The following is a 23,321-nucleotide window of genomic DNA, read 5'->3' on the forward strand; positions in this document are numbered from 1 at the left end:
TCCGGTCACCGGATAAATTATCAGTCTGAAACGTGTATGATGTGATCCTCAAATAGTGCAGTGTAATTGATCGAAAGCGAAATAGGACTGATTATTTTCTCCATATCCGTAAAATCATTAAAAATACTTCGATGTTAACATTCAAATTAAAAAAAAAGAATATTATAAAAATTATTGTACGAATATCTCGAAAATACAGAGTTTCAGGAAAATATCAAAATGCCTTATTGACAGATCCATTTTTTTTTTCAGAAAAGCTTTTCTATTATTGTTCTATAAACCTCGCCATTTCGGTGATATTCCTAAAATTATCTACCGCTTCCTTTGTTCTGAACTTATCGCCTGTTCTCCACCACTCCAAAATACCGCACATGCGCCGCGATGCCCAGAAGCCACATAAATGAGTCTGCCTTCATTTAAATATTTTCGAAATTTTTGTTTTATTTTAGTATCATTTTTCTGCGAATTCCGGTAGCAGAATAGTCGAGAAGAGAAGAGATTGTATCGAATATAAGATCCGCACCTCCATTAATCATTTTACAGATATGTCAGGGACCCTCGACGTTTGGAGAACATTACCACAATAAATAAATAAACTATTCATTACTGTCATGATCTACAGACAACTTATTTTCCAAGATTTCCTCATAATTGTTGGATAATACAGAAAGTACTACACTGATATAAAACATTAGTTATTATTAACCAATAAATTTCGCTGGGGATTAGCCTCTTCAACCTCTCAAGAAAATCATTTCTTAATAATTAACGAAGTGTCCATCAAAATAAATGGATTATTCTACCAGCATATAACAGCGTTCTTACACCAATAAAAAATTCAAAAACAATATCTACCTCAAGCTGACTATCTCATACCCTAGTTTTTTTTCTCAAAACCGCTTCGTCTCACTTCCTTCTCAACCAGAAATTCTACTCTCCAACAACTTCACCCACACTATCCTGCAAATATTTTCTGGAACTATCAGCTTCAGATTAATCCATTATGAAGCCTCTCCTCTACAAATTTTTTCCCATCATCAGAAAAGTATATCTCCCTCGCCAAACTACCCATGACATGTTCAAAATAATCCACAAACCTCATTCAACATTTATCTCCCGTCAGCACATAACTACTCAATCATGTGTCTTCAATTCTTCACACTTGTACCACTCCTTCTCCTCTCCCTTTCTCTTCCTCTCACCCTCAGTAACAACAAGATAGCCATCACAGTTTCCAACCCCACCCCCAATCATCCCAAAATGTCTCAGTCCCGAAGCCCCAAATGAACCCTCAAAACACCGATGAAAACCAAACCCTCAATTTCTTCTGTTTCCCAAGAAAGACAAGCAAGATTGATGACATATTGAGACATTTTTATCCACTTCCCTTATTCCTCTTCTCCACCGATGGAAAGACGCAACGGGGCGAGAGTTTTTAATGGTATGACGTTTGTCGACGATATGGCGCCCTCGATTGGTGCATTTGACATCAAAAGCTCGCCCAAAAAAATTCACAACTCCCTTTTTTTTTCTGTATGAAAATAAATGCACCCATGGTATACATAAATGCGAATAAAAAGCGTGGAAATAAAACTGATACTGCACTGTTTATTTCACCACTGGGAAATAATTTTTAAATAAAATAAAAGAAAATGGAAAAAAAAAATCACGAGAGAGGAAAAGAACCAGGGAATGAATGAGTGAGATCTGCTAAAAGAAAATAGCTGCACCCGTGGGGTGTCTCAGGATCGTCAATCAAGTAAATCTATGCGCTCTTTTCAGTCAAGTCAAGAGATTGCCTCGTTGGAAAGCAAAGAACGAAGGAAGTGCAAAAAAAAAAACCACGAGAATGAAGACAAGAAAAAAAAACCGGTGGGATTCTCCCGGGCGTCCTTCGCCTCGAATTCGTGGGCGTCAAAGTACATAATATACACGCACCATACGTCCCCGACTCGTTTCGAAATATACATATATACATTCCACTCATTTTCTTTCTTATTTCATCCATTTTTATTTCGTATACGACCTTGAGTCATCTCCCGGTGACCTATTAATATAACGAATCACAACCAGGAAGCAATGATCCAAAACCCACGCCACTGCCAACATCACAAATGATAGTTTATGCGATGATTAATATATTCGGGATTTGAATTGATGGGGAAAATCTATGGATCGATTTATCAGTCAAAGGCGAAGTATCCTTGAAGTATTTAACGCTTCATAATCTGACGCTGAAGATTCAACAATTTAGGCTTTTGTTTTTTTTGCACTTTGGGGTATTTTTTCTTTATCGCTGGAGATGAAAATTGTCGGAAAAGTATTGGGCACGAATTTATTCATTCTGATAGATAATGATAAATCGATAAGTTATAGGTGTTTCTTCAGTTGGCTGTAATGCCTCGATTTTTATATTCATTCCCGTAGTGTTAAAATTGTGGTAGATTATTATGGAAATGTCTCGAAAAGTGTTCGATTTGATAATTTTTAGTAATTTCCAAAACACAACGTGGTAATTTTTTTTGTTTTTCTCTCAGTGTAGTTTATTCTAATTATCTAGACAGTATTCGCATGTAAAAGAAATATATAAAAAACCGAGAAAAACGTGGGTCGACCTTTTATACCCTTTAATCTTTTGCGATAACTCCAATACGATAACAGCTCCCAATAGGCTGAACTAATCAAATCAATAAAAAATAATAATAGAATTCTATAAATTGATGAAGAAAAATATATCCATCAAATATAAAGTACTATTTTTACTTTAACATTGACTATTTTTCACACCCTCTCCACAAGTGCTTTCAACAATAATCCTATTTTCAAATAACAGTATTTTTCTAGTTTCATCGCGTCAATTCATCAACGACTTGGGATACTTTATTTGATTGACTTTTGGAGGAATGGAAGTGGTAGTATGAAGATGGCATCAGTCGTAAAATGGAATCCCTCGAAGTTCATGGGAGTTCATAAATGAATGAAATAAAAAAGAGAAGTCGTAAAATTGTAGGAGTAGGTAACAATGGATTGGGGTATCATTGGGCAAAAATATATGAAATAAACGGGCTCATGGGAATGGATCATGAGCCTTCATATCGTATCAAAGTTTAATGACAGAAGGCCGGAATTAATGGATCTAGCAAACGTCAAGGGAAAATTGTAGGAGGCACATAATACATGGTTTTTTTCAATTATCATGAGCGCTAAGTTTCGTTGTTTCTTTGTTGTTTCTATAGGCTCTTCGTATAACCAACGTTTAATCCAACTCTGACCAATACTATCGTAGGTGAAAAGAGTACTCGTAGGTCAACTATAAATAAATTATAGTATTGTACATGTGAATACCTGAAGAACCGTTTACTCTTGATGACAAGAATCAATATTGCAAAAATAGCTCATGTGAACAGCACAACAAGTTTGAAAGAAATTTGGAGATTATTTTGAAGATGTCCCCCGGGGGGAAGATGGTTTGGCAAAACTTATGAAGAAACTTCTCCGGAGGAAAGTTTCATAATCCATGCAAAAGCTTCTTCGAAATTTTTCTGTAAACCCATTGGGCCCTTTGCTGTTATTCGTAAAAGAGACTGTCAAAAAAAGTATGACAAGAAGTGTAGAAAGTATAGTCAAATTATTTTTCAATTTTTTTCAAAAGGAATTATCGGTTTTCATCGAAGGATTTTCTGTTGCGAAGATTATTCTCCAAATCTAGATTTCTAAGGAATTGAAAACAAATATTTCGCGTTATTCTTTTATTATCCAAGATTATAACCTTTTAGAATGGTTAGGGAGGGAGCTGTAAATTTGACTTTAATTATTGCTTTAACTGATAAAAAACAAGCGAACTTATTTGCCTTTCCGATTCGTCTGAGTTTGGAAGGAATTTCCTGAAAGTTTTTTGAATTTTCAAGAGTGCTTGAAAAATTTTCTACATATTCAAGGAAATTTGATGTTTAATATTCATTTGGATTCGAAAATTCATGTAAATTATAGCAGGCAGCCTTCCTGCTGTTGAACAAATAAAACCGTTTGAATTTTTCGAGCCATTTGAAATGTCATCCACTTTCAAATCATTTTGAATATTTATCTTCTCAAAATCTAGTCTTTTGTTAAATTCCAAATGATTCCTAGTTTGAAAATAGTACCAAAGCCCAAACTAATGAAAATATCGAATCATTCGATGGTGTACCTGTCGCCAGGTCTAAATGACGATCATTTTACATTGAAAATATTTCGATGACCCGATTATCTGAAAAGAAGACCATTTAGCATTCACTACTCAGCATTTGTCAGCAAGAAAATATAAAATTTATCGACACAGTTGGGTACCTCGGGTTTTTCGAAATTGCATTCGACCACTGCGGTGACCCAAGACGTTTCTGGATCGTACGATGATGATGGGGGCCAAGGCGAGGCGAAAAGCCAGCGGAGTGAGTGAGAGAGATCGTGAAAAAGAGACAAAGGGGGTGGGCGGTGAGGCGCGATGAGGGTGGTGGAGTTGAAAGTAACTGGTGGTCTAGCTGGGAACACGGTGGCACACCACTCGCCAGAGTGGCCCACAGTGCGTGTTACTATGCTACAGTGTCGCCCCATACCGGCCATATTGTGAAGCCAATTCGCGGTTGGGGGACAAGAGGGGGATGAAACCCGAACATCTCCGGTGAGGCGCCACGCATCGCGACGCCGACGATGCGCTTCGAGAACATATAAAAATGAGAGACAGAGAGAAAAGGGACAGCGTGAGAGAGAGAGAAAAATCACTGAGTCAACTGAACAAAGGAAACTCAGTAGCATTTTACGCTAAATAGAGTGTAAACTTAAGTCTATTATGCTTCGAGGGCTTTTTCTCAGCGGGTGATTTTCGCATTTGAAGATTGATCATTATGGTTGACGTGGATTTGTTTCCCTTAACTATGAAAAATTGCGATTATTTACGTGGGGGTTTAGTTAGAGGGTCTTGTCGTTTGTCTTCAATTATCTAGGAACTCCCTGCATTTACTCAAATTTTTTAGAGATTTTCGAGAAGGTGCATAAATACTCTCGACCCATCCGGAAGCTTCCTGAATACGCTAGAATCCCCTAGAACGTAAATTTCAAAATTCTCCAGAATTCCCTCGCCTTTTTCCGAATTTCCTACACTTTCTGAAATTCTCCTTAATTTTGTAGTAACTCTTTGAATTCCTTGGAGCTTCCCACTCTCCACTTTTTGACATTCATACAGTCTAGATGTATTTCATTAACTATTAGTTTTAAAAACCGATAATGTTTAATTACTTTCAATTTACCAATCGCGATATCCACAGGTGGATGTCCAAAAATAAACGAAACTTAATTGGCTGAATGTCGACCGACTACGAAAAAGCTGTCTGTCATTGGCACAATCGCACGCAAAAGTTAGGTTAGGTCCTCTTGAACTCTGTCTATAATTGGTGCAGCCGTCAACCGACTTTGTGACGTCATTAGCGATTCTAAAACGTTTGAAAAGCCGATCTTTTGATGATAAATGACTCATTCGAGAGCTATATTTTAATTTTTTGTGTTGGCAAAAATCATTGGTTCAGCCTCACATCTAGAGATTGAAAGAGAGATTGTTGTAGGGAACCGCGTTATTTACGCTAAATGCAAATATCACCCTTATAATAGCTTCGAATTTAGTCAGTAACGAGCGGTTACCCAGGCAAATACGTAATTCCAACGACTTACATATTTCCCTCATTACGTTCTACCATTTACCCCCAGAAATTTCTTTTTATTCATCACTGAACGATGAAGGAATGCAGAGCCTCTAGGAATTGGCAACTTGACAAGCACGCCAGTTGGGTGTATCAATTTAGGTACCCCAAGAATATTCCGAACCCGCATACAGAACAGAACCAACAGCAGGCTTACATGATAAACGTCAAGAGATGGTACAAGAACGAGAAAATTTGCAATATTCAAATTAAATATGACCAACTGAAGACAGTTACTAATTATTCCCTCAAAATCCACCTCCCAATTATTAAAAATTATAGATGTAAATAATACCTCAGTGAACAAAACAAATGGAACGAATAATTTCAGTCCTTCATGAAAAACGAAATCCAACAGATGACCAATTCACCCCAACTTGCCTCAGTTTCTACGTTTTCATGTTAAATAAATGAGAGAGGCAAATGTATATAGTCTGAGTACAACCAAAATGACTCGACATCTGGCACGAATGAGATACACGTGTCTAGATATATGAGTTTCGAGTGTGTCTCTGGCAATAACCGTCGACACACACACAAAAAAAAATTTGGCTAAGGAATAGTGGTATGAGACCAAGGGCAGAAATGTTGTAATTGGGTATTAGGTATTGTTGAGGGTAATTTGTTGTTTGATGGAAGGATCCTATGCAATCGTACAATACTGCAACGATATGACTACATTCATACTTTAGATTTATTTTGCAGTTGTATGAGCTTTTTGTTGAAAACTGGAATTTCCGCCTCATTTTATTTCTCGCCCGTTCATTATCAAGATTTAAGCCGTTGTCTCTTAATCGACCGCATCTTCAGATACGAGCAATAATTAAATAAACCGAAATCCTGCCAAGTTATATCAATTCACGGGGCTTTTTTCATGTTCGATAATTCGACGCAATAATTGCAAGAGTCACACATCCAAATTCCTTCGTAATGTATACTTGAGAATGGCACTACTCAGAGGCTATTTAATGTTAATAAACATCGAAGAAGCCATAGATCATCAATACATGAGAGATCACTGAACTGTTGTCCTTCATCAGTCTCTCTACGTATTCATTGCGTTGGATTAATTTGAATAAATTAAGTTGTCTCTCACTTACCTTTACACTTTACACCAACCTTTCCTGTACCCCAAATGTAATCTTCACCTGCAATAAAATTAATGTTATTTCAATAAAGCTTCTCGTCTGTTTGATTTAATTTCCATTTGTTAATTCAATGATAACTCACATTGCACACACAAGATTGGTGTTATGAAGTAAACATCGATGATTGTGTGCTGATATTTATTGGGATTTTGGCTGCACGGCTCGACTACATAAGATGCTGAAACAATTTTATGCATCGTTTACTTGATATTGAAATTATTACTTTAGTTATACTGACGTTTAATAGGACTTCTTACTGTTGGGTCCATTGCTGAGAGTAACATACGACGATTCTTCTTCTGTATGTGTATCCAGATGAGACGATAGGTTTCCTTTCAGCATTAGGACTTCCTCTTATGTACCTCTAGCCACTGTAATAACGTCAAAATTCATTAATTTTCCAACATATTTCTCACCCGTGAAATTAAATTATCTACAGAGTCCATGACGTCAGGATGAAATGCTCTCTGACATATTCTCGAAAATATAGTCATTACCGAGAGAGATTTATTATTAAAAAATAGAAAATTCAGTCGTAACGATGTCACAAAAAATTAAATTATGTCGGGAATGAGTCAGATCATGTCAGGGTGTCACAGAACTTTTTGCAGGGAATTTTCTCAACTAGAAAAAAATGGCTCTTGACATTTTCTCGTAACATCGGTCATTACTGATGTGAATGCATAACTAAGCAATAGTTCAAAACAACTGTAAATTTGCATAGTTATGTGATTATTTAACTGATAAACGATTTTGAGATAAGTCATCAAGATATTTTTTCAGTTATAGAACATGTCTCGTCATTTTTCCTTCTTGAATAATAATGCTTTTGTTATCAAAGTGATTTGATGAAAAATAATTCATTCAGCTTATCCTAAAAATCCTCATTCCCACGATAATTACGGAATTACTTAATATAGTTATCACCAGATACAAATGTAACTCACCAGGTACAAACGCCTTGCAGGTTGTGATTGAAAAAGATCAATAATTATCAGGATAAGAAGTCTTTTTGATATCTAGGGTGGATTGAAGAGGACTTTCGTCTCGGAATGATGATCCTACGTATGGCTTTACTGGTCATTTATGATCACCGTCTTGTTAACATGTTCGGACCATTTCATTAGAATGTTTTTGTAGTTATTCATTGCTTATGAACTGACACAGCAGCTTCTCCATCATTCTTCCTCTTGTTGATTCAGATACAGGTCACTGACAATTGTCTTAATTGTGATAATATTAATCCTTAGCACTGATGAGTTCAACGGCCTCTCGGAAAATTTTCAGCATGCTATTGCATCCTTTCCAATTATGCCCTGATTGTTGTTTATTAAATCTTAGTGAACGATATCTTCGGTAATTGATCGACTGAGCAACTTCCACTTATTCTTTAATGATTATGTGTAAAAGAGCAATAAGGCTATATATTAAAATGCGCTTCAAATGGCAAAATATACCATCTAAAATTGTTTCTCGGTATAGTTGGATTATTTTATAAAATTGTGCAGTGCTTTTGTAGTTTTTTATACTGCTGATTGTTCTTGTTTGATTAATTTCAAACAAACCCAAGCACCTTGCTACTTTTTTTTGTCATTAGATCGTTATAAAATTGTTTATGATAGTAGTTGTGTTATTTCCACTTTGACTTCGTTCACTTGTCATCACAGGTTGAGCATTACACGGGGCTATTCGTCCTGTGAATAAAAATAAAAGAGGAGAATTATTGGCAATGTGTCAAAATAATACAACAATGACAGTAACAAATATAAAACAACATATGTGGGATTAGACAGATGATTTTTTTGATTGGTAATTATGCAATTATCTCTTGATACTCTCCAGGTAAGGCAATCATCAAGAAAAGTTAATGCTCGAATACTTTAGCTGTAATTATCCGAATATTTACTGAATGACTAACTTTAGAAACGAGAGGTAAAGGACATTTTTTAATGCAAAGTTCTTCAGTCAGAAAAAAAAATTTCAACATTTGCTTTAAAATTCTTCATTCTGCATATGATTCCACAAGTGAGAAAAGTCAACATCCTCTCATATTCTCACAATCGACTCTTTTTTACTCAACTTTGTCTTTCCATTATCTCATCTCCCTATTTTTGAACGTCATGCTTTTCCCTCAACATTTTCCGACACATGCAAATCCTGTACGTAATTTTCCTTTGTGTTTTTTTTTGACACGCAGTGAAATCACAGATCAGTATTAATTTTCATGTGCCTCACTCACCAGTCAAACTAAAAATACAACTATGGGATTACTCATTGGAAGTACACGCAAAGTGTTTCATGATCTTTGCACATCTGTGCACGTATGTTGTCTCGACACATTAACAACTTCTTCCCTCATTACCATTCACCATTAATTAACAAATGGAATTATTGTTAAAATTGAAAATGAACTTATGGAGACGAGGAAGCGACCTCTGTGTCAAACAAGCGTACAATGCCATTCGAAGTAATTCGAACAAAAACGTGAAAAAAACCGGAGCAATAATTTTTCCCAAAATTTTCAATTATTGATTATTGCACCGGCTAATCTCGTCAAAACCCCTTGAAAAATCAATTCTCGTCCCATTGAAATGATATTAACCATGCCTTCGAAGAGGCGCACGCCTTCTCTCTAGTCCCACTGATTTATAACTCCAACGAGACGAGTTGAATGATCCTCCGCATTCACAAAACCTTCAAAACCACAGGCACAATTTTTCCGGAATCATTTTTACGACTGAAGTAATGAATAAAACCTCGCAAAAATGATCCAGAACTGCGTAATATATTACCGGAAGCTTGAAACTCGATAAAAACAGTGAAAAGGATAACAGAAATTGATAGAGCTCACAAAAAAGTGAGGGAATTTTTTTCTCTTATGGGTAGAATGAAAAAAACTCACTTTACTTGGAACGCAGTTTGTGGTCGTTGAATTGTCGGTGGAAAAAAGGCACAGTTTCTTTCCTGATGTGTTGTTTTGTTATAAACTTATTGTTGACGTTGGTGGGCTTTATTAGTGATTAATAATTATTGTTTTCCGTGATCACAACACCGCTGAAATACGGTTAACCCACGGGAAGCAGGAGTCACTGCTATCGGCCATTGTGATGCTAAAGTGCCAAGATGGCGGACTCTAGGGCCATCATGGCGCGCCAAATTGATGACTAACGCCATCTTCCAAAGGTGAACTCAACAAAAATTCTTTGAAAAATGGCCTGATAAAACAGGTGTCAATTATCACTGCAGTTGTCAGTGATTTTTCGGTGGTTTTGGAATACAGGAATGATTTTTTGAATATTGTTTGTATTTTTGCGAATTTATTGAGGTGCAGTTATTAGAAAATGGTGAACACTTTGAAGTCTGAGTGCTCTATTTGCACGTGGTATCCGAATTTTGCAAAAGTTTCCATAGAATCGAGGGTCTTAGTCATTCCTGATGAGGTCTCCCAGTATCTTGAGCATGATGCCTTTGTTTTGCCTTCTGAGGCAGTGGGAAAACCGGTGGAGAATGGAGAGTGGACTGATGGATCTGCGGTTGATGATTCCGGCGAGGTGAGATTTCTTTCAAAGAAATTCAATGAGCTTTTTATGTCTGAGGATCCATAATTGAAATTGAAGATTTAAAGGAGGCTGAGGTTCAGCCGTCCTTCCCGGAGTTCAGCAAGCAAATTCAAGAGGTTATTGATGAGTTTGGAGCGGTGTTTGTCAAGGCTAACTGGAGAACTCCTCTGGCAAGTGCTGAGAGTTCTACTAATGAATGAATCAACTTCTACGGCAGAACTATTTTTTTAACTACAAATGCTCAATTTTTTAGGATGCAACTTGGGTAGCTCCAACAAAAACTCTGAAATGCACCTCCTTGGAGGAAGTTTATCTACTCCTAAAGAGTTCTGATAGAATTTCTGGAGATATCAACACTGTCAAGCAACTCTCCTGTGAGTCTGGAGGATTAAAATGTTGTTTAGTGTTAAAGCGGTGGCGAGATATTAACCCTAGTTCAGAATTTCGCTGTTTTGTCGTTAATAGACAATTAATGGGTAATTGAAGTCTCAATTAAGCGTTGAGAATATTCAAGTACTTATAAATTTTCGAGCCATTGGGTTCTTGACGCAGGTGAAGACCTATTGATTGTTTCCTCCCGATGGAATCTATATTTTTAAAAGACTTTCTTGAAAAGAAATGCCTTAAGTACTTGAATATCTTTAAATAATCGGTCTCCAAGTTTTCCGGGTCGATGATTTATTTTCGTATTATTCATTGCAGGAATTTGCCAAAGAGATTCTTCACAATTCCATCCTTATATAGAGACAGATAAATATAATATACAAAGAGATATTACGAGTTTATTCAACGAGAAGATAAAAGATAAATTCAAGCTTGATAATTGTAAGTAGCGGAAAGGTTTGAGATGAATCAAGAGGAATTTTGTGGTTCACTCGTGATTCACTGACTTTGCAGATACATTCGATGTGATTAGGATAAAGAAAGACAAAGTAAAAATCGTCGACTTTGGACCTCTCGATGAAACATCCACAAAGGGGACTCTCTTTACATATTCTGAACTCCATGACTCCATTACGGATCCTCCAGAGTTCAGATTTATCGCTGAGGACATGGGAATTCAGCCAAACACTAGTCATCACTTTTGTGTACCGCAAGAGATCAACGAATTTTTTAGAACTGGAAATGACTCGATGATGGACATAATACGAAGGGTAATTACCCCAGAAAATAAAATAACGCGTTGGCTATACAAAAATCTCATACTAAGATCGAGTTAAATGTCACATTCTTTTTCTTTCAGGAAGTTGAGAATCAACGCCTAGAGTAATTAGGGCTCTCAACAAATAATGTAACTATAAAAATAATAAAACAATATTTTCCAACTGATGAAAATGTAAAATTTCAAAATTATCCTTCCCCCTTAATTAACCAAAAATTCCCAAACGAATAAAACAAGGGAAGGTTCTTATGAATTAAAAATCTTACCAATTAAATACAGAACTTTCATTTATATTCTGTCAGACCTTCTTCTATTGATACATTACATAAACTGATGAAACACTATCCTAAGTTGTTTTTCCATTTTAAAATTTGTTTTTCTTGAAAGAATTATCGTAATATTGCAATATCTTTTTTTTGTCAGACCGTCAATCTTACCGAGCGACGTGCCTTATTATAGAAAATATGTCTTGTTTATGTACAATATGCAATCCCCAATACTTCCACACTTTAAATCTGAAAAAGGGTTTTCACGATATATGTTTTATTTTCCTGACACCTATTCATTATTTTCTTCAATTAATTCTTCCATCATAGCTGTACAGTCATATCGTCGGAGTATTTATCTGATTCATGCATCATTCTCCATCAGATTAATCCAGCCAAAGTGTTTCAGCTAGTGTTAAAGCTGTAAATTAAACAAGTTATGCGCTCGTTTACGTTTAACTTTATTTTTTATTTATTAAAGCCGTCTGATTCCTCTTTTTTCTTTTATTAAATTATTGATTTTGGTACCATTCGGTATTATACTTCAGCATTTGTGCATTATTCACTCGCATTATCTCCCACAGTACGCACTCACACATAATTGTTTATATATATTATTTATATAAATACACGAGTGTGATCAGTAAATAAATCCATTAATCAGTTTATCACTCTGTTCAATCACCGGTAATGATACTAAAATTGATAAGAATGCATTCACTGATACCAATCTGTATTACTAGTTGATAAGAGTATGATAATGTTTTTTTTTTCATCTAAAAACGCCAGTTTTTATCGATACAATCATCTGTATCAATAGTTACTCATCTCTCGATCTCTCATTCGCCACGATTTTCCTTTTATAATTACAGAGCGATTAAAACTATTCTCGCACTAATACTAAGTATTTACAGAATAGCAGGAGAGGAGTACGATGCATTTAATGCTCCTATCACTACCATTCCGTTTTATCTTTTATTTTCTGCATTTCTCTTCATTTTTTTGTCTCGTTTTTTTTCATCCCATTTGTTTGTGCTAATTTCAAAATGCCTGAAGTTATTCGTCTGATTTGGGTAATTTTTGTCAACCCAATAAATTCACTTTACTCTGTTATTCATTTGTTTTATTGGGCATAATCACTGATTAAATCAGTCATGAATGCAAATACAACCGCTCTGAATACTGTTCGAAGGTGCTAAAGTGCACATTACCTCGTTTATTTCAGTTAAACTCTTATAAATGTACATTACAAAACCTCTTAAGTTTATCCTTAACGGCCCTTTAAGCTGCTTAAGTACCTGGAGTTAGCACTGGAAAACTCGTTTTTTTAATTTATTTATCTTTTTCATCGTTTACTAAATTTATCATTTAATCATTCCACTTATTCACTAGTTAATCGTGTTATTTTATGGTGGTTTTTTAGTCATCTAATTAAATGCATTTGGTACGACTAAATGGAGGATTTTCTTTGTCCAAAAGCTTGTCACGAATTTGACAATTTTTCTTTGCCTTATTTTATTTTACGAAAGAAATTTTTAATCATTGAAAAATACCAATTTATTATTCCGAGCGAAAATACCTTCACGCTCATCATTTTTTTACACGTAAAACATTGTTGCTAACTATTAAATGTACAGGAAGATAGTAGATCGTATTTAGGTTTATCTTTTGTTCAATTCAAGGGCACAGTTAGCAAACAGAATTCAACTGATAATTTAATTTAGATAAATTTGATAAGTCGAGTTTGAAATATCAAACAAGGAATTTTAGAGGAAAATATCGAGAGACATTTTTCGTAGACGTGAAAATTTTTGGAGAAAATGTCTTCAGTCAATTTTTTCCCGATGAGAGTTGTATATTAATATAGAATACAAATTTTTAATTTCTCATAATATGAGGGTTGCGTCAGTGATGAGCTTTGAGGAAAAAATTCATGAAATATTCGTCGTGAAGTCTACCAATTTTCGCGAAGGAATGTCTCAATGATTGTAGTCTACAATTACTCGTGATCATTACATTTCAGTTTTCCTATAGAAAATTGAAAAGCAAGGATAGGTGCCAAATGCCTAAAAAAAAGTGATGGAAAGTCAACAATTCATTAATCTCAAAGGTAATTGCACTCGAAAATCAAAAATGAACCGATAAACAATAGTCGTAATATAAATACGAAAGTTTATTGAACTAAGGTTTCTTCATTCATAATGAGATCAGTTTAAAAATGAAATAAACAATTAAAGTACACATTATTCAGTATATTCTACTTCACAGTCGTTACAAACATTTTTCTAATTCTAAATAAATGAAATAAAAAAATGAAGGGAAATGGGGGAAAAATACGTTAACACAAAATCTCGTATCTACAGTTTTTTTTCTCTATTTATCGTTTAAATTCTTTCATCAAAATGTACGCATTTGCGATTTGCAACTAAGTAACAAATCAGTTGCCATTGATAGAATTTTTTTATTCATTTCTGAGAATTTCGTGCAGGTCTCACCATCTCTTCTTATCACTTTCTTTCCAGTAGTGAAGTGATAAAACGTGATGAATTAATTCTTGAATTTTTCTCGATAATTATCCGGGTAGCGAGCTATTTCCGACGCAATTGCTTGAAGCCCTTTTTTGGAAAATCTCATCAGAAAGAATAATTTCTCCTATCACTCTCTCCTTAAAGCAATTATTTATGAGATAAATCACATCTTACAACTTCACTATAGATTCCATCATTCATTGATAGAAGAGAAAATCATGAACCCAGACTTCATGGTACAATTACCCAGAAATCTATTGTTTATATAAAAAATGCAATGCATCAAACACGAACGGACTCATTCATTCAATTCTGTCAAGATTTGTTCAGAAATAAAACGAAGCATTTTTGTACTAAAGTGCAGCGATATTATATGATATATATATACTTTTTTAAACGTTTTCCATGAGTTCAGTTTTTCCTATAGAAAATTACTCGAATGTACAGAGTGGATTTACACGCGCACTGTGACAGATTGATGATAAATTCGGGTCAAGTGATTTTCATTGAGATATAAAAAATGAACAAAATACTGAAGAAAAGTGAGAAAACGTGATAGGGTTTCAGCGTTTGTTAACTTCAATCTCATCTCGAGCACAAGATATTTGAGAGAAAAAGATGAAAGTATTTTTCATAAAGCTGGTAAAATCACTAATGAAACATATTTTGATAGTCTCCTTTAGAATTCTCAATATTGAGATGATCCTACATTTAACGAGATGTCAATAATTAGTTTATTGTTCGTCAATCTATGACGTTTGGCCACTTGGCTGCTGAATGATTAATCCTCAGAGATGAGTAAATAATAATTGAATGATCGATCGCAATATGCCAATGCAAATAATTGTTCGTATTCGATGAAGTTACAATCATCTAGAGGCGAGAGAGTGCGTAATACAGCTCAGAATTGAAAATCCCAAAAGACTTAGTCCCCAAAATTTCATAAATCCATTTCAATCCTAATCAATGCAACGATAAATCAATTAAAAATAAAAAAAAAATATATAGCGCATGGTTGACCCGAGGTGATTGCCTCCAAGCTGTTCAATCGGGCATTTGATAAACACTAAACAAAATCATTTCGAAAAATGAGAAAAGAAAAATAAGCTTAAAAAAACCTCTCCTCCTCAAAAGATACTGTTCATAAAGCCATACTAGTAATCTATAAATAAGTTTCTCTTCACAAGTTCATTAATTATAACTTCGACCCGAGCCTCACCTGACTAGAATTGCATTTCATTTTCCAATTGTTCAATTAAATTCACAACTCCCTCATTAATCTAAACTTGCCACTGATAATCGACCCAAGTCTACATCTAGAATCATTGTATCATTATAACAACACCTAAACGTAAAACGATCATCTACATCGTGAGGAGCATAAATCTCCTCCCTAAATCCAATAAATTTAATCTTAATCAATAATCATTAATGAAGAGCATTATCTAAAAATGTTTCTCTCCCCCTCTCCCTCTCATTTAAATATAACCCTTATCTCAATAATTAGCTTTTTCAAGCCAGCTATACACTGATCAAGCATACTATTTATATACAAATTATCATAAACCCATGAAAAATTCGGATTCAAAAGAGCCAAATTACTTAACCTCTTCTCGCTCTACCAATGAAATAATTCGACTCTGAAAAATTTCCTCATTTCATTTACTCACTGATAAATCCGTCCAACATCTCAATAACTTTTTGGTCAAGTGCTGCAAGTACTAAATGTATTACCTACAATTAATTGTCTGGTCGTTAAACCCGTTGAAAGTATCTCCCTCTCGAAAAATTTACAAGTACAATACACTCATTCAACCAATCAATTAAATCGTAAATTACGAAAGCGAGAGTACAATCGCTAACACTACCTCTTCTTCCCAATTTGTTTGCTGATCAATTTTTTCTTCAACTTGTGATCAACTTTGACAGACTTTTTCTTCGGTCTCTCCGGTGATCCATTGCAACAGGCGCAGCCCTTCTTAACATGTCCCCTGAGACTCGATCGTCTGGCTCGACAATCGGGTTCAATGAGTGTTGCATGACAGGTATCATCGTCTGAAGCCTCTGATGTTTTATCACTGGTGACGACAGCCTCATTGATTACCTCCTTAGCCCTTTTAGCAAGAATCGCTTTAGTGTCAGCACGATTAAGAACAACTCTGGCATTGACCAGTTTATCTTTCTTCAAGTACGTACAGTGATCTGTCTTTACCCCCTGTAAATTGTCATCCATGCCATTAGTGATGACGTTGTCATCATTTTGACTGGACATTGATTCACTGATACTCGAATCTTCGTCGTCACTACTGGACCTCGTTCTCTCGGATATTGGACTCTCCCAGGACAGATATTCAGCAGTGAGTACCTTTGACTTTGCACGTTTTTTGTTGGCATACGTGTACTTGTGCGTGGATAACAGGGGGCCTGCTATTGGTGACAATGGACAGGGTATCGTGACGTCAGTTGTGTTGGTAGACAGTAGAGGTAAAGACTCCTCTTCAGAGCTGGCTGTAGCATTGTTGGTAGTAAGAGGAAGGGACTCAGAGTCCAAATCCATGTCCAACTTCATCGTCGAGGGAATTGACATGGAAGCACTGCTGGGGGAGCCATTCCTAGACACTATCTTCTGTTGATTATCATTCTCCATAGAGACTACATGACCTGGCGACATTCTGGAGGTATCTGACGTGCTCGATCCATCGTCCTGACTCAAGTTCTCCGGACTCAGTCTCATGTGCTTGACTGGAATCCCCAGGACATTCTCCTCAGCTTTCTCTCGTTTTGTTCTTTTGAGGACCTCTCTGATGGCTCTTCCCCGTTGTCCAGGTGTTTTTCGTCTTTCGTTTACTTTGACATCTACTGGACTGGCATCTCTGCTACCACTGGACGAGTCTAGTGGTCGAAAATACGTTGCGTTGAACTTCACTCCAAGAGGTTGAGAACAAGAGGCGTCCTGGGAGGAGTGATCGAATGCGGGGGAGTGATTGGTGTCAAAGAATAGATCAGCCTCTGGAAACAAATCACTCGTGCTGGGCTCATCCACCCCCAGATCCTCACACTCCTCTGACAAACTCTTCTGAAGTCTCAGCTCACGCTCCAGTGCCGCACGATTCCTGTCAAGTCTCTGCATCTCCCTGTCAACCCTAGGGCTATTCGACTGATTTTTCACTATCGTTCCTTTGGCGTATTGCTGGAACGGCTCCAACGTGTGGTTCATGTAGTACTTTTTAGCATTTGTCTGGAATACCTGACCACTTGCCATCTCACTACCCTGGCCCTTGTTCAGGATCTGGAGTACATTCTGAACATTCTCTGAATTTTCCCCGTCTCTAGAGTAGACTTTCAGTGGCTCGATGTTGAGTTGATTCGTAGAAGACGGGACGAACCTCCAGGGAGTGTCTGGGGAGGCTTTCCTCTCAGGTTCCCAGGCTTCCTGGAGTCTGGCATTGCCACACAAAACACCATTCTCTACTTTTATCGTCGTCTCGAGGGTCTCGTTTGTCTGTCTCAAAGGAGACTGCTGATCTTCCGATCTGCCAGCCTGCTCAGACACTGTATATTCCCCTGCGTTTTCAATTTTACTGACTGATGTTGTCACTGATGCTGGCTCCACTTTAATAGAACTCTGAAGAGACGTGATGATCCCAGAAGAGATTGAATTCCCGGAAATGAGTGTAGCTGGTGGTTTCTCATCAATATCCAATGTCTCTTCGATTTTTCTCTTCACTGACTTTGGTGATATCACTTTGTCTCCAGATAGTATCTCCGTAGAAACCTCCTTCGTCTCTTTCTGATTCACCTGTTGGCTCTGATTATTATTCATTAGTGGCACTTCTGACTGCGTTGCAAAAGCCAGAGCTATCGTCCCATGCATCTGAACAGGTTTATCTCCAGCTGTCTCCTGCGATTTTTTCTCAGATTGTTGCGATGTTCCCGATGCCTGCGCCAGACACACAACACTCTCAGTTTTAAGTCCACTCGACAATTTAGCAATCGATGAGTTGAATATCCTCGTCCCCTGAAGAGTCAAATTAGGATTACTGGTGATAACTCCACAGATCTGTTGACCCTCAGTTATGTCCGACAAATTTCGTTGAATTAATCCAATCGATGGGGATTTGTTGACTAAAATAGTGGACGTGGATTCGCTGACTGGAGTAGTTGGCTCACTTTTTGGAGTGATTTCAGGGGCTTCAGTTTTAATGGTAATTTCATTAGAGTCGTTCGTGAAGCCACTGGTGCCACTCTGAGGTATAACCACTGAAGTATTCTGTCCGCTCTGAGTATTCAATGATTGGGAAGCAGTTAAAGTTTGCAATGTTGGCATCTTCATCTGCTTCACTTGTCCAGGTTGAGAAATAATTTTGCTAGCTTGATTGAGAAAAGACTGAAGAACAAGAGCATTGGAGACCCCGGTAGTGCCAGCTGTTCTCATACCAGGAACAGTCAACAATTTGGAACCCCCAGAGACTATATGAAACTGCTGAGTTCCCTTCATCAAATTCATAGGCAACACGTAGTTAGTTCCTGAGACAAATACCGCAGCAGTGCCAGCAACTTTGCCAGTTACGGTAGCTAATGCTTCACTTACACTGACTGAAGCTGCTGGAACTGTCTCCTGTACAATGACCGCTCGAGGCTGACCACTACCAGACTCAGTAAAAAACAGATTTCTTCGTTTAACATTCACCTCGACTCCATCATTGGAGTCATTGGTAGTATTTCTGGTGGTCTCTGGGGCAGAATCTACTGATGCAGCTGGGGTTGCAGCCTCATCCTGTGAGGTGAAACCTGCGGGCGAGTCCTGGACCTGGGCAACACCACTGGAAGAATCCTCAGAGCCCATTGTTCGCCCCAAGTCTTCAGCACTGGGGCTCATCTCGGAGGACTGCTGACCAGAAGGTTTCGATTTACCCGAAGATTTCTTTCTCTTGGACGATTGACTGGGATTTGTTGGAGGATTCGAGCGTCTTCTGGGAGCGGGTTTGTTATTAAGATCAGGAGAATTTCGTAATTGTTCGGCGTACTCAGCCAAAATCGTGTAAATCCTCTGGGCTGTCTGCTCGTCTTCCTGAGGTTTCTGTGGAGGTTTGGGAATTGGTGACGCTTTTGACGTATTTGTCGCGCTGGTCTTAACAGTCTTAGGGACTGTCTTCTTGCTACTCTTTGGAGATGGTGTGGGTGGCGTTTTGCCAGCTGAAGGGACCGAAGCTGGGGCTGGAGTGACACACGGGCTTGAGGAACTTTGAGAAGTGACACTGAGCGCTGGTGAGGCAGCCGGCTGACAATAGCTCGTGAATACAACAACTGGGGTTGAATTTGTCACTTTCTGCGTTGTTGTTACGTTACTCTGGGTGATGGTAGCCAGAGATACCTTCTGAGGAAATACATCTTGCTGAAAGGACACTGCATTACCGTTGCTGGAGAATTCCGAGTTCGAGGATGACTGAGTGGAAATGAGGAGCTGTTGAGCGAGAGCTGACACTGATGTCTGCTGATCATGCTGCTTTGCAACAGTCTGTTGCGTTGCAGTTTGAGTTTGCACTGTTGTTGTTGTTGTTGTTGAGCTCGGGTGCTGCTGGGGTTGGATCGTACTTCGTTCCTTCACTTGTTCCAAGACACTCTCGAATTCTCTCAGCTGTTCCAGTGTTGTTGAACTCACTGGATTTGTAACTTCATTCAGAAGAGAGTCTGTTCTCACTGGCTGTTGAGGCTGAGGAGTTGCCGGCGTTCTCTGCTGATTAGTTTGTATTCTTGAGCCAGTCAAAGCTGCTTGGATGGCTATATTCTGCTGTCTCAGAGGTGTCGTGATAATATTCAATTTAACAACACCTGCTCTACCTCCTGGCAATGAGTTTGTATGGGAAATTGTTGGTATCAGGTTTAACTGCCTAGGATTCGTCGTCGATATTGTGACATTACTGGGGATCTTTTGAGCATAAATAACCCCTGGTGAAGCATTCTGAACCAGCTGAGTTATCGTCTGATTCGCCGTTGGAGTCGTAACCCCTGCACTCCCACTTGCACTCTGTACGATATTAAGGATAGATCTGCCAGCGGTTAATTGTAAATTTGGAATGTTTGTTATTGACTGTACATTGATGTTGGCTTGGCTACTTGGTACCGAGGTTTGGACTGCTTTTGAGAGGTTAGTGGATGTTTTCTGAATACTAAGAGGTTGAGTGATTGTGTCTGTCGTGGATGAAGCCGCTGTTGTCGAGGTCTCAGTTGATAAGGTATAGATTGTTTTTCCAAACGCGTGCTGAAACTTTGGAAGACCTGTGTTCTGGCCACCCTGCTGTTGTTGGACTTTGACTCCAGATCTTTCATAGGTGTTCCTGGTGGTGGACTCTTGTAATCTCTGGACATGACGAACAGCAGTACCTTCCTCTAAATTTTGAAGAGTTAAAACACTTCGTTGATTGGTAACAAGGTTTGGATTACCAGATGCAAGTTGGTACATTCCATCCTGTTTATAAACTAGTTGAATTTGTTCTGAAGTTGGCACTGTTCCACCGGCTGACGATGGCGATGGTGATTTATTTGGTGAATCATTCTGGCTTATTCGTTGAGCTCTTGGGCTATCAGGTTCAGTCGAGGGATTTGTTGATCCTGGCGATGATGTGTCTGGAGGTTGATTAGCCTCTTCGCCAACATCATGAAGTGCTGAAGATCTTGGAGGTGGAGTTTGACCAGCTGGACTCATCCCAACGCCACTGTCGTGACCCCCAGACGATGGAGTACCCGGAAGTTGAATGTTACCTGCTATGCTTGATGTCCTGTTTCTCGGGGGAGTGTTGCCACTGTTTATTGACCCTGAATTTGGACTCTGCGGTATATTTCGCGAGAGTTGGACCACGTTTACTGTAGACTGCACCCTCGGGGGCACCATCATGTCCAAGGAGTTCAATCCAGGAACATTTTTAGCAAGTCTAGTATTTATGTCTGAGTCTCTCACTGTTTTTACCAAGAGTCCATAATCATTTCCCAGATTTGAATTAATTGATTTCCTATTTTTGTGATTTTTATTTTTATTGTTGGGATCACTTTTGTGTTTGTGAAATGAGTTGATCGAATTTTTGTGTGGTGAAAATGGCATCTTCTTCTGAATATTTATGAGTTCACTCGTTAAATCCCCCGGACTGAGTGTTGGCTTTTTCGACTGCAATAATTTACGATCGATTTCATCAGTCCTGGTTAACACAATTTTTGGGTTTAAATTCAATGTACTTAGCATTGGTGCGAATTTAGCAACACTGTTTGAATTATTGTTATTCGTTACATTGTCCTTGGTTTTGTTATTTAAAATATTTTTCTGTACAACTTTAGTATTCTGATGTCTGAACATGCGTAATGACTTGAGCACAGCTGGATCACTTCGTTTCTCAGTCAATATTCTCAATGGTGTAGACGGATACGCTGATCCCTTGATAGTCTCCCTTTTGTTCTCATCCATGTCAGCAGCGAATAAAGTAATATGCTCATTACTGACATCAGATCCATTGACATCATCATTGAGTCGCCTTATATTTTCATTAACTAACATACGAAAGTGCTTAGATTTGCTTCGCTCCTTCGTCATATCTTTATTGCACGTTTTATTTGTTTTCTTTTCCTGTCTGCAACCATCACTACCGAGACTGTCAGTCTGACTGTCCTGAGTATTAGTGTCTTCAGTATCTGATACAGATCCTGAATCCACACGAAAATGCTTTGGTTTACGTTCACCACTATCGTAATCACTCTCTGACGACTCAAGTCGATTTAATTTACGTTGTCTAGCTGTTCTCCTTACTTGTAATAAACTCCCGCTGTCCGAGTCTGATGAATCCTCCAAGCTTCGTCTCGGCGTTGTTCTCTTATAGGCAGCAGCTGGCTGAGATGATCCATATCTCTCTGAGTTGTCTGATGGCACGTCCACCCATGGCTCGTAGCCCTTTTCAATCCCATAAACACCTATTGCATTTTCCTCGTCTGAGGCTTGGGGCGAGGGCCAGTTCTTAAACAAATTGTAATCAATGTTCAGGTATTTCAACTCCTTGTTCGTGTTTCTTATTTCCTCAGCATGGTGAAGATAGGTGTCGCAGAGGGTATTCAGCTCTGTCCAATCCAGAGCCCAATTAAGGTTGTGGTATCTGGGACTGTTGAGGACTACTTGGAGGTCGTCACAGAGCTGACGAGATAGACCGAGTTTTACTCCATCCAGCACTTGGCCTGGTGCATGGCTCTTTTCTTCATACATTTCTGATACTGTTGAGTTGGTTGTGCTGTTGAATGATCGACAAACTTTTGATTCTGATTTTGCCACTGATTTTTTCGTATTATCGATGCCTGTGAATTCACCACAGTTAAAACAGAGAGTTCCAATTGAGCCTTGAGTCATGGAATTGCTCCTGGGATGCAGAGGGCAGGTACTAGGTGGATCCTTTTTGGATGGTGATGATAGCAAACTTTTTAATAGTGTATCTCTGCATTCAACGTTGCTACCAGCTTTCATTTTGTCATTTAAAATTTTGGAACTTCCTTCTGCCCTACCAGAATCGATTTTTACATCGCCAATGTTACTTGACAATCTGTCACTAACAGTTACATCAGTTGTACAACCATTCTCCTTCATTTTCCCACACGCCACAGCAATCTCACGTATTCTGTCGTAACAGGCACGAGTTGGATGTAATGAGAATGCTGTCAACACACACTCCTTGGCAATGTCAATACTACTTTCAACAACATCAGCCAATTTGAGAAACTGGGTACTCAGGCGTTTAGCTATTTCACGCTCGTGCTCTTTGTCGGATTTGGCCTTTTGATTTTCCATTTCATTCATATCAGTTGTCAGTGCTCTGATGTAGGATTCAATTACCACGGGCTTTATACTATCGCCAAACTGTAAATTAATAATTTTAGGCATTAGTGAGAGGGCTCGCT

The 23,321-nt window shown here is 37.9% G+C and overlaps 3 protein-coding genes across 7 annotated transcripts in view; 1 reads left to right on the forward strand and 2 right to left on the reverse strand.

Annotated features, from left to right (window-relative positions):
* The window catches only part of LOC135172035 (phosphatidylinositol 3-kinase regulatory subunit alpha), a 51,127-nt gene extending 41,183 nt beyond the window's left edge, over positions 1-9,944 (reverse strand). The window contains exons 1-5 of one of the 3 annotated variants that reach the window (XM_064138410.1): positions 9,780-9,944; positions 7,825-8,571; positions 7,135-7,248; positions 6,960-7,055; positions 6,830-6,877 (exon numbers count right to left, since the gene is read on the reverse strand). In XM_064138410.1, coding sequence (XP_063994480.1) covers positions 6,830-6,877; positions 6,960-7,055; positions 7,135-7,219 — 229 coding nt within the window. In that variant the 5' untranslated portion in view covers positions 7,220-7,248; positions 7,825-8,571; positions 9,780-9,944. Of the gene's footprint in view, positions 1-6,829; positions 6,878-6,959; positions 7,056-7,115; positions 7,249-7,824; positions 8,572-9,479; positions 9,496-9,779 lie in introns of those variants that run through there. The other 2 variants (XM_064138417.1, XM_064138425.1) reach the window with 2 other exon arrangements.
* A 152-nt stretch (positions 9,945-10,096) lies between these two features.
* On the forward strand, positions 10,097-11,840 carry LOC135172232 (translation initiation factor eIF2 assembly protein-like). The gene is made up of 6 exons (XM_064138464.1): positions 10,097-10,428; positions 10,503-10,607; positions 10,691-10,913; positions 11,140-11,262; positions 11,335-11,591; positions 11,681-11,840. Exons 1-6 carry the CDS (start codon positions 10,219-10,221, stop codon positions 11,705-11,707), a joined length of 945 nt encoding a protein of 314 aa, XP_063994534.1. The 5' UTR covers positions 10,097-10,218; the 3' UTR covers positions 11,708-11,840.
* A 783-nt stretch (positions 11,841-12,623) lies between these two features.
* The window catches only part of LOC135172005 (uncharacterized), a 42,225-nt gene continuing 31,527 nt past the window's right edge, over positions 12,624-23,321 (reverse strand). For all 3 annotated transcript variants that reach the window (XM_064138397.1, XM_064138405.1, XM_064138398.1), the window contains one exon: positions 12,624-23,280. In XM_064138397.1, the coding sequence (XP_063994467.1) occupies positions 16,258-23,280 (7,023 nt within the window). In that variant the 3' untranslated portion in view covers positions 12,624-16,257. The remainder of the gene's footprint in view (positions 23,281-23,321) is intronic.

Source organism: Diachasmimorpha longicaudata, chromosome 2, assembly GCF_034640455.1.
Source record: "Diachasmimorpha longicaudata isolate KC_UGA_2023 chromosome 2, iyDiaLong2, whole genome shotgun sequence".
Lineage (NCBI taxonomy): Eukaryota > Metazoa > Arthropoda > Insecta > Hymenoptera > Braconidae > Diachasmimorpha > Diachasmimorpha longicaudata.